The sequence below is a fragment of the Gekko japonicus genome, unplaced genomic scaffold, assembly GCF_001447785.1.
Source record: "Gekko japonicus isolate JY-2015 unplaced genomic scaffold, Gekko_japonicus_V1.1 scaffold1258, whole genome shotgun sequence".
NCBI lineage: Eukaryota > Metazoa > Chordata > Lepidosauria > Squamata > Gekkonidae > Gekko > Gekko japonicus.
Window position 1 is genome coordinate 413,849 of NW_015176488.1, and position 11,545 is coordinate 425,393.

The 11,545-nt window shown below is 48.1% G+C and overlaps 1 protein-coding gene across 1 annotated transcript in view; it reads left to right on the plus strand.

Moving 5' to 3' along the window:
• Positions 1–9,212, plus strand: part of PLCB4 (phospholipase C beta 4) — a 221,014-nt gene extending 211,802 nt beyond the window's left edge. The window contains 2 exon segments of the mRNA XM_015427241.1: positions 196–278; positions 9,021–9,212. Of these exon segments, the coding sequence (XP_015282727.1) occupies positions 196–278; positions 9,021–9,093 (156 nt within the window). The 3' untranslated portion in view covers positions 9,094–9,212.
• The last annotated feature ends 2,333 nt before the right edge of the window (positions 9,213–11,545 follow it).

The window sequence follows — 11,545 nt, forward strand, 5'->3', positions numbered from 1 at the left end:
AAGAGACCAGGCTAATAGTTCTTGAAATGAGAATTCTGCCGCAGTCTGTAGCCTCTCTGTAGCGTTAAGATCTGCTTCATGCCAAAAGCAAGGGTACTGGGTGGGTGGGGAATGGGTTTATTTTAAAGCCCGTGACATCCACAGAGAGGATTCTGTGTTGCATTTTGACTGACACATGTCTGGTTGGGCTTACAGCTGGCCATGAAGCAAACCAAGGAAATGGATCAGCTGAAGAAAGTTCAACTTGAGCATCTCGAAATTCTGGAGAAACAAAATGAACGAACAGGTAATTGTACAGCAACAGCAATATAATCATATGGCTTGATCACACATCATAACGAAAATAATTCATGAGTTACATAACTAAGGAAGGAAACCGGGGAGAACATAAGAGCATAAGAGAGAAGCCAGTGTTGGATCAGGCCAGTGGCCCATCCAGCCCAACACTCTTCTGTGTCACACAGTGGCCAGAAATACCAGGTGCCATCAGGAGGTCCAGCAGTGGGGCCAGGACTCCAGAAGCCCTCCCACTGTTGCCCCACCCCAAGCACCAAGAACACAGAGCATCACTGCCCCAGACATAAGAACAGAAGAGAAGCCAATGTTGGATCAGGCCAGTGGCCCAGCCAGCCCAACACTCTTCTGTGTCACTCAGTGGCCAGAAATACCAGGTGCCATCAGGAGGTCCAGCAGTGGGGCCAGGAGGACACTAGAAGCCCTCCCACTGCTGCCCCCTCCCCAGCACCAAGTATACAGAACATCACTTGCCCCAGACATAAGACCATAAGAGAAGCCAGTGTTGGATCAGGCCAGTGGCCCATCCAGTCCAAAACTCTGTGTCACACAGTGGCCAGAAATACCAGGGGCCATCAGGAGGTCCAGCAGTGGGGCCAGGACATTAGAAGCCCTCCCACTGTTGCCCCCCCAAGCACCAAGAACACAGAGCATCACTTGCCCCAGATTGAGAGTTCCTGTCTATACCTTGTGACTAAGAGTCACTCCTGAACCCCTACTCCATATGTTTATCCAATTCCAGCTTGAAGAAAACTAAATAGAATCGTCCTTGCCGTGGCTCAGTGGGAGAGTACTGACTCGGCATGAAGAAGGTCCCAGGTTCAACCCCCAGCATCTCCAATTAAAAAAAAAAAATGATCTGGCAGTGGGTGATGGGAAAGACCTTAGCCTGAGACCCCGGAGAGCCACCGCCAGTCTTTGATGGGCCAGGGGGCGGGGGGGGGTCTGATTCAGTACAAAGCAGCAGCTCCATGTCTGCTTCTACATGACTGAGCTAGTCAGAATCCCTCTTCTGTTGCCAACCACTGGGCTCTCTCTCTTAAACGAGGAGCTGGGTTTTTTCCCCACCAACTTTTTCTGTGATAGAACAATAAGATACAGCGTGCGTCGGATCCTCAGGTTGCCAGCCGCCACCAGTTCACGTAGGGTCAGTACGTTGCTGCCATCTTGCGGTGCTCCAAGGCAAAAATAGGAGGACCTGAGTTTTAGTTGTAGGCTTATCAGCATTTCCAGTACTGTCTTCTGGGTTCTGCTAGTGTCAGGTTTCTGGTGGTTCTCACATTCCACATCTGTAAGACCTTCCACCAGCAGGTTTTTGTTTTGATTGGATGAGCAACAGGTAAAAGCCTAAAGAATCCTTACACAAAGCCACCAAAATCAAATCAGTCCCCAGCACAGTCTCCTCCCCTCACATTTACGCCCCCCACCCCCACAAAGCTCTTCACTGACTCTACCGGAAGGGTCAACTCTTCTGCAAAGCTTAACCCCCCCCCCCAGCACAGAGCTGAGCTGATTAGTTGGCTGACTCATTCGTCAGAAGTTCTGCGTAGAATGTAACTTGTGTGACTTTTGTGGAGTATTGATTATAAAGGGATTATTTAAACGTCAGGAAAGATCTACTTAATGAGGTCTCCCTCTTCCCATGTTTTTTGGAGGCCAACAAAATAACTGAGCTCCTCTGTTGAATGACCGGCTTTTTCCTGATAGCTTCTTTCCATCTCCTAAGAGCGGAAAGGAGAGAGTGCTCAATCCTCTTTGTGTTCAGATCCTAGGTTCACGTTGCTTTGAGGCTGTATGTCTCGACACCAGTCCCACCTAAGGTAGCCAGAGACACCTAATTTGTCTGTAGCGGGAGAAGCATTTGAGTCCACTTGCTCTTGAGTGCAGACCATCAAGGACCTTAAAAATTGTGGCTTACGGCGCAGTCCTGAGGTCACTCATTTTCACCCCAGAAAAGAAAACCCCAGTTGTTGTTTTTTACTTTTCCATGTCACTAAAAACGCAAGTGTTACAAGCGTAGCCGTGTTTAAGGGCTGCATTCTTCAATCGATTCATCGTGCTAAATCAATCAGCTGAAAACCTTGCCAAGAAGGACAGACAGGAGACGAGCTGATGGACTCTCTGTAAGGCCGGTTTACATTTCTGGTGCGGGTTTATTTGAGTGGGAGACTCATGCCGTTTTGCATGACAGCTCTGGTGCCTATGCATGAGCATGTCTACTCAGTGGAGCTCCTCCCCGCCATGAATTTTGTTAGTCTTCCAGGTGCTCCTGGACTCTTGCTCTTTTCTCCTGCTGCAGTCCACGTCAGCTATGGTATAGTCCACAGTTCCTTCTCTAATTGCGAGTCCCGTCCATTGCAGTGGGCTCAGTGCTGGCACAGAAGTTAAAGATCTCCTCCTCTTCACGATCCTGACCTACTCTAATGGTTGTTAGATCCATGCCGGGTTTGGAATTAACTTTAGATTGTTGACAGAATTGGCCTGTTTGGTCACCTAGAGCAGGGGGGCATCTAGTTCTCAGGCCCGCCCGCCCGCAGGAGCCGGGAACCAGCCAGTCTGGGTCTCCTCCTCTCACTGCACGGGATGTGAGAGAAGAGACGAGAAGAAGAAGGGATTGGATGTATACCCCGCGGCCCTTCTCTACCCAAAGGGGTTTTTTTTAATGGCAACCCCTCCTTCTCTGAGGCGCTTCAGAAGGGAAACTGGAAATGATGACAACCGCTGTTCTGAAGGAAACATCCAGCACTAGCAATTGCCTCCAGACAGGAACCAACCACACTGGTACCCCCAAAATCCTGACTTCACTTAGCCAGCTATCACTGATTTATGCTGGTACCAGAGAAAGGTTTGGCGTGTGGAAGGGTTCAAAAGTGGCCGCCTGTCTTCCTGTCCTAGAAGAGGAGACAGTGTTCTTCCGTAGCTCCCAGCACAGCCTGTCCTTCTGCTGCAGTCCCGGAACCCTGTATTTGCATATAGTTTCTTTGCATCATGAGGAAACCAGTCTCTGAGCTGATGAACCCCCTAGCCTGGTTCCTCTCGATCTACTTTAAAAAGTGTTTGTCTGTTTGGTTTTAATTTGATTGGCTTTTACTCATAAAACTCAAAAGACCTATGTGGAGAGGACCGAGGTCACAAAGCTTTAATTTGGATATAGGTTTTCCCACGAGGGATGTGTCCTATTCCCTTTGGCAAGCCTTTGAAGTGTCTAACAGTGTGTTCATTTGGGCAGCACATACACCATACAAATAGCTTTGATTAATCCAACAGGTGGAACTGGAGAAATACAGGTAGAAACTCACCTGGTTTTGTGCAATGTCGTTATCTTATGATTTGTTGGTTGTATGGATTTTAATTTCTCCGTTATGTTTGCTTCTGTGTCACCTCCGTTTCCATGCATTTTGTTTTTGCCTTCTTCTTTTATCCTTCAGTTTTGACATTTATTATTTTTGTGCAAACAGCTTTTGAAATCCTGTCATGCAGTCGCTCAGATTCAAGGTAGGAACGATCTACACTGAGCAGCAAGGTCTTGCAATCAGTATTCTGTCTGCCCCCCCCAATAAACGGTTGTCCCCAAGGCACTTTGTGCAGGTGCAGCTGGGCATGGGACGGCCTCCCCTCCCCTCGCTTTGGAACTGGCTCCTCTGCAGATTCCCCGCAAGTTTTCTCCCGGCTCGTAGTGCTCACACCTGTGCCCTAGGGGTGCCACGGACACTGTCGTCACTTGGCTTGATACGGCATGTGCTCTTGGCACTGTGGTGAATGTAGTTGCTGCAATGCCAAGGCTCCGCCACGCTGCCACTGTGACTGTCATACTTGTATGCCCGGGTACACAACATGCCCATAGCTACGGTGGGGCTGTTGAGGGCTCCAGCCCTTCCTTAAAGGGCCCCCACTTCTCCCCAAAAGCATTTAAAGGGATCCTGTAAATGCTTTTGAGAAGAGGAGGAGGAGATTGGATTTCATACCCCATGGCCCTTCACTACCCGAAGGAGTCCCAGAGCGGCTGACAAACCCCTTTCCCTTCCCCTCCCCACAACAGACACCCCCTGTGAGGTCGGTGGGGCTGAGAGAGCTCTTGACAGAGACTGCTCTTTTTCAAGAACAGCTCTTATCAGAACTACGGCTTGCCCAAGGTCATCCAAGCCAGGTGCAAGTGGAGCAGGAGTGGGGAATCAAACCCGGTTCTCCCAGATTAGAGTCCGCGGACTCAACCACTACACCAGACTGGTGCGCACCCCTCTCCCTCCCCTCCTGCAAGGTTTAAAGGGCCCTCCAGCTGATCGGCAGGCCACGTGCTCCCGCCAACTTTCCTGACCATGCAGCACAGCACACCTCGCCTGTTTTCACACGGCCTGGTTGGGTTGTCCTGGCCACACACACACACACACCCTGGCTGGTCTTCCTGTGTCACTCCTCTGCCCATCAGGCAGTGGTTTAGGTAGGCAGACCACTCACACCTCTGACAGATCAGTCATACATCAATGCCGTGTTTCAATATAATCCTGCCCTGTTTGTTTGAGTCATCACTAGAGGTGCCAGCGGCTGCCAATCAGTTTGAACTGGGCACACAGCGAAATACAACCGTGATCGAACAGCTGTATCTTTGTGTTATCAAAGCTTAGTGCACCGATGGTCTAAACACTGATGGTCTAACAAACCAGATATTGTTATTGTTGTTCAGTCGCACAGTCGAGTCCGACTCTTCGCGACCCCATGGACCAGATCACACCAGGCCTTCCAGTCTTCCGCCATCCTCTGAAGTTGGTTCAATTTCATGTTCGTTGCATCTATGACCCTGTCTAACCATCTCATCCTTTGCCGTCCCCGTCTTCTTTGACCTTCAATCTTTCCCAGCATCGGGGTCTTCTCCAGGGAGTGCTCCTTTCTCATTGGGTGGCCAAAGTCTTTGAGCTTCAGCTTCAGTGTCTGGCCTTCCAGGGAACAGTCAGGGTTGATTTCTTTTAGGATTGACTGATTTGGTAGTCTACATAATTAATAACAATGGAAATCACTCCATGTGGGATCGGCCTTGATGAAGCATTGAAACAGGATACGAGTCGTTCTGTTGTGGAAACCGCAGGAGGTGCTATGCCAAACTATAACATGGAAGAGAAAAAAGTAAAGAAAAACGGGCCACAAGATAGGACTGTTTACATTAATGTATCTATTGGCATGTTTTCATCCTTAGACGTTTGGTGGGATGTTTACAAATAGAAACTTCTGTTGATTGTGAAAAGGTGAAGGAGTTGCACTGGGCTTTGATACTAGAAAGATACAGTTATTATATCATGGTTGTATTTTGCTGTTTACCAATCCGTTTGGCTCGGCAGCATCTTTGCACATGTAAAGTTCTGCAAAAACTCCAACGCAAATGTGCTCAGCGGGCTTTTGCTGCCGTTAGGCACAGCTGCTGTCGGGCGATTGGCTCCTATCTGGTCCACACCTTTCAGCATCGTAAATCTGACTGTCGAACACGCTCGTGACCCAATTCGTAGCATTCCTAAATTATGTGCGTAGTGCGCTGAATCTGTCAGAACCATGTCGGACTGCCTCAGAAACACAAAAGCATTTTAACAGGGACCTGGCATCTTTCATGATTCATTTCTATACCGCACGAGGAGAGCATACCGATGAAGGAAATGGCTGGGGCATTAATCACTCTCTGTTAATCCCCGTAGGAGACTAAAGCTAGAGATAGAGAATTATACTAAGAGGACGGCACGCTCAGACAGATGTCCGGGCATGTTGGCAAAAAGGCAGGGCCTGCCCTCTCCTTGAAGCAAAACTGCTTGTTACCTCAGCAAACAGATGTCTCTCTGCCGGTGTCTGCTGAAGGGGCAAGAAGGGGGGTGGGGGGGTGATGCTCGCTTAACCCTTCCCCCACCTGTGAGCAGCGTTCCCTCTACGCTGAGTCAGTGTGAGCTAGCTGACAGTTTTTTAGCCTCTGGCTCACACATTTTTGTCTTCGCTCGGGAAGGGTGGCTCCAGAGCAAGCTAACTTATGCAGCAGCCAAATCGCTCGCTCACAACTTGAATGCCAGTAGCTCACAAAGCAGGATTTTTGCTCACCAGACTCCACAGCTTAGAGGGAGCCTCGCTCCCCAGGTTGTGCTCCTTCTCACTCAGGCACATTTCCAGTCTCTCAGCACAGTGAAAAGTACATCTGGTTTTGGCTGAGCTAAACTGTAATGCGACATAACCAGGTTTGAGTCCAGTGGCACTTTTAAGACCAACAAAGTTCAGTTGTGAGTATAAGCTCTCATGTGCACACACACTTGAAGTGTGCATGGGCACGAAAGCTTCTAATGAGAATAAAACTCGGTTGGTCTCCAAGGTGCCTGACTGGACTCAAACTTTGTTCTGCTCCTTCAGACCAACACGGCCGACCCCCACCTGAATGTATCTGTAATGTGGCAGTATGTCCTTATGAAGAGGTCTCACCGCCGTGCGGTTGTAACGGTAAACTGGGTTTGGCTTTTCCGCTAGGTAATAGAGCAAGAAAAAAAGTTGCTGAACAAGTTCAATATACTAATGCAAAGTATTAGTAATTTAATGCATGTTCTTTTTTGTTTCAGTAGCTGCACATCCAGAGACCGAAGTCCCAACAAGACGAACTTGCTCGAGATTTTAGCTGTTCGTTTCGACCAAAGTCTTTGTCACATCTCAGTTTGTAGTCATTCCTTCTGTTCACAAAGTCAATTCACAAGTGGCTGAACACAGCTCTCATCTGATACTAGAATTTTCGGATCACTTTGGTCGAAACGAACAGCTAAAATCTCGAGCAAGTTCGTCTTGTTGGGACTTCAGTGCAGCTACTGAAACAAAAAAGAACATGCATTAAATTACTAATACTTTGCATAAGTATATTGAACTTGTTCAGCAACTTTTTTGTCTTGCTCTATTCTCTAGGGTTGCTGGGTCCTTGTTGCTTTTTTCCCCGCTAAGTAGCCATTTCCATTCTGGTACTTACCCCAAAGGGAGATGTTCCTGCAATAGAATCACAGAGTGGGAAGGGACCTCCAGGGTCATCTAGTCCCAACCCCCTGCACAAGGCAGGAATTTCACAAATACCATCATCTCCCCACACCCCCAGTGACCCCTGTTCCATGCCCAGAAGAGGACAAAAAACCTCCAGGATCCCTGGCTAAACTGGCCTGGAGAAAATGGCCTCCTGACCCCAAAGTGGCCATCAGCGTTTCCCTGGGCGTGTAAGAAAAGACCACGAGAACTAAGCACTGAACTAAGCAACCCTTCCTGCCCTCCCTCTCGTGATCTGCCCAAGTTCACAGAATCAGCCAGATGGCCACCTGGCCTCTGCTTGAAAACCTCCCCCCAAGGAGGAGAGCCCACCACCACCTCCCGAGGGAGCCTGTTCCACCGAGGAGCCGCTCTGACTGTCAGGAAGGGCTTCCTGGTGTTTGTCCTTCTGGGACCACGGCTGGTCATACTAAGCCATGCAAACATTAATTCTCAAGAAATGGGGAAGTTAAACTAAGCATGAGTAATACACAAGAATCCGTCACTATCCTCTGGAGATTGGTCAGATCTCCAGTTGAAAAGTTTTCTCCTTTAAATGGAGTCAGGTTGTAGCAACCAGGGGTCCTTTCCAGAACGCACATTTCCAGTCTCTCAGCACAGTGAAAAGTACATCTGGTTTTGGCTGAGCTAAACTGTAATGCGACATAACCAGGTTTGAGTCCAGTGGCACTTTTAAGACCAACAAAGTTCAGTTGTGAGTATAAGCTCTCATGTGCACACACACTTGAAGTGTGCATGGGCACGAAAGCTTCTAATGAGAATAAAACTCGGTTGGTCTCCAAGGTGCCTGACTGGACTCAAACTTTGTTCTGCTCCTTCAGACCAACACGGCCGACCCCCACCTGAATGTATCTGTAATGTGGCAGTATGTCCTTATGAAGAGGTCTCACCGCCGTGCGGTTGTAACGGTAAACTGGGTTTGGCTTTTCCGCTAGGTAATAGAGCAAGAAAAAAAGTTGCTGAACAAGTTCAATATACTGTTCAGCCATGTTTGGTGGAAGATCCAGTAGTCTCTTATTCCATGTTCTTAGTCAGGCGTACTTATGGAAACTCCTGGAGGGGTTTCCCAGTAGTGACTTATGCTGCTTTTCCCTTTCCCCAGCCCGGGGGCCCTTCCAGAACTGCAGAGCCAGAGGGGGCGGATGGGTTGGAGTCACCCACCCACTTGTGGGAGCAGAGCCACCTCCGTGAATGGGGGCCCCTCGAGAACATTCCACCCGAAGCACCTCCTGTGGATTGGGGCGAGCATTTCAAAAGAGTCTGCCCTGCGTTACGTCTCCATATTTTCACTTATGATTTCCCCCCCCCCATTTTTTTCTGAGTTGAGATGCGGAATGGTGCTTAATTTCTGTGTGATAAAACATGTTAGGATGAAAAACCACCTGGTTTCCAGAGAGAAATGCAGTTAGTAGCACCTGCCCCCAAATGTGTATGTGTCCTTATTCACGCCTGCTGCGGACCTTCATCGGGTGGGTAGGCAGGGAGAGGTCCTGGTCCTTGTGCTTTTTGCCCCCTGGCCTCTGCGGGCGGTCCCGGAGCACCCGCAAGTATCTCCGTGTGGTCCCCGTGCCATAAGAGAGTCACGCCAGGGAATCCGGCTACCAGGGGCTCCCCCAAAGAGGTGGTGCTAGATTTCTAGTCTCACTTCCTCTGTTCCTTTCCACTGATCCCACAACGGCCTTGGCTTTGCAGGCGAAAGAGATGCAGCAGATGGTGAAGCTAGAAGCCGAGATGGACCGCAGGCCAGCCACAGTGGTGTGAAGCTCCAACACACAACCTGAAGTCCGGGACTCCAACCGGTCTGTGTTGCCAAAGCAAACTTACTGAGGATCCGGAAGATGGTCTCTCTCTCTCCCTCTCTCTCTCCCTCCCCCCCCCCACCCCCGTAGTGTCAAGTGTAGCAGCCAATCACAGACTCAGAGCTCTGAGTTCTCTGCCAAATACGGACCTTCATGTTATTTTTGCCACAGTTAACCATGTTACTCCTAAACAAAGCATGCATCGAAAATCCCGTCCAGCTCCCCTTTCAGCGAGAGGGACTGGTTTGCATTGGGATCGTCGGTGCAGAACGAGCGAATAGAGTAACACGTTCCTCCTGTTGTCAGCTCATTTGCACTTGTATGTTCTTAACCTGTGGTGGTCTTCATTTTTTTATTATTATGCTTTGACTGGGCTTCCTTGTCTTTTGAGAGCCGACTGGGGGTGTCTTGTAACTTCCCAGAACCACACAGCCCAGGGTCATGGCAGCCTTTTCGGAAAAGGTCTTTTGGTTATTTCTTTTTTTTAAAAGGGTAGCTTGTAATGAATTTGACACCGTACACACCTTCATAGAGGGATGTTTTGTTATTGTAATTTTTTGGGGGGTCATGACAGTGTGGAACTGTAGCAAATTTAAATTAACTCGACATAAACACCACTTATAAGAATCAGTAGAGCAGAGAATCGTGCAGTATAAAAGAAAAACCTCTGTGGGTTATTTTGTTTTTTCTGAATTAAAGGTAAAGGTAAAGGTTCCCTTGCTCGAAAGCCAGTCGAGTCTGACTCTAGGGTTGCAGTGCTCATCTCCGTTTCAAAGCCGAAGAGCCAGCGCTGTCCGAAGACGTTTCCATGGTCATGTGGCCAGCATGACTAAACACCAAGGCGCACGGAACGCTGTTACCTTCCCACCAAAGTGGTACCTATTAATCTACTTGCAATTTATTGCTTTCGAATTAGGTCATCAGAAAGGGCCATGTAAGGTCAGTCTGGCCTACATGAAGTTGATACTCTGTAGAATGCTGCTGAAATTCTTGCCACGGGTGGGGGAAAGACTGCCCTATGTAGGCTGCGGTCCCGTGCGTGTATACTCGACAGTAAATCCCATTGAATTCAGTGGGTCTTACCTCCAAGTAAACCTACTTAGGACCGAGCTAATAATATGGTAACACATAAAGGCATTGTGTTGTAGGCACTTTAACAATCGTCTGCGTCCTCAGCAACTGTTGCATTTTTGATCCACTGGATGGCAATCCAAGATACTACTGTTCCTTGTATCTTAAAATTTGTTAAATATCTGTGGGGGGGAGTTTGTAACTGTGAAAATGTAAAGTATTTATACACATGCAATTACAATATTGTAGAAATCCACATTCCTGTAGCTACATCAACAACCGTAGTAAAGAAAAACCCATTTGCATGTGGTTAAACACCCAATTTTGACTTCAGTACACGCTTTATGACACACCGTCATCCTCTTACTGCTAAGTACGGAGTCAGTGTATGATAGAGAATATTTGAATAATTAACAGAACATAATATATATATGTGTATATGAATTATGTGGGCATTCTTAAAACTTCTAGTTGAATAAAAAAAAGGAAAGTATGTTAATTTAATTTTACACTATATATTTATGCAGATTTTCAGACTTTCATATCAGGAACAACCCTTTTTATGTCTGTTAGATATCCAGAAATTTGCTACAGTATTAATGTGCATGTTCTAAAAAGCCTGCTGTAGTTAACTCTTCCGAACACGATGCATGTCCACCTCCTGCCTGGGAATTGTCCACACGACCAACAAGAAAGGAGACGATGAGGGAACTGGTAGTTCTAGAACAAATCAGGTGACTGATTTCAGGAACACGCCCTACCAATCATGACGTTGTATATGCTTGTACAAACCGATTCCGTGTATTCCTATAAATGACCTAATAAAGAGAGAATTATGTAACTGGCCTGGGAGAGGAAATTTTCGGGGTCTCTAATGGGGGGGGGAAGGCTAATGTGGCATCTTTGGAAAACATGGATCAAGTTATCGTGAACTTTGCCAAAAGAAAAACAACAAAAACCTCCTCACTTACCTGTGATAAAGTTCTCTCAAGGTACCAGTGGAACCAAACATACTTGTTTTTCCCCCTTGATAACTTCCACCCATTTCTCCAGAGGGTGGCAACTGCGATGCTTCCCGAAAGAGAAGAGGCTTGCCAGTCCGCGGGGCACGTTCGGTCACAAGCCCACTGGATCCGACTCAGTCTTTAAAACTTGGTGCCGTCTGAAGGCTGTGGCCGTGTTTGGCAGGAGCCCACATCCCCCAGTGCTGACCGGCTCTCCTTCCTCCGCAAGAGCTCAGCACGCACCGAGATATCTTCCCCGTCCACTCTGTCCACGTCTTTCTTGATACGAGGGCCTCTCTCCATCCATCCTCCCTGCTCTCCTGGTGCCACCCATGTGCC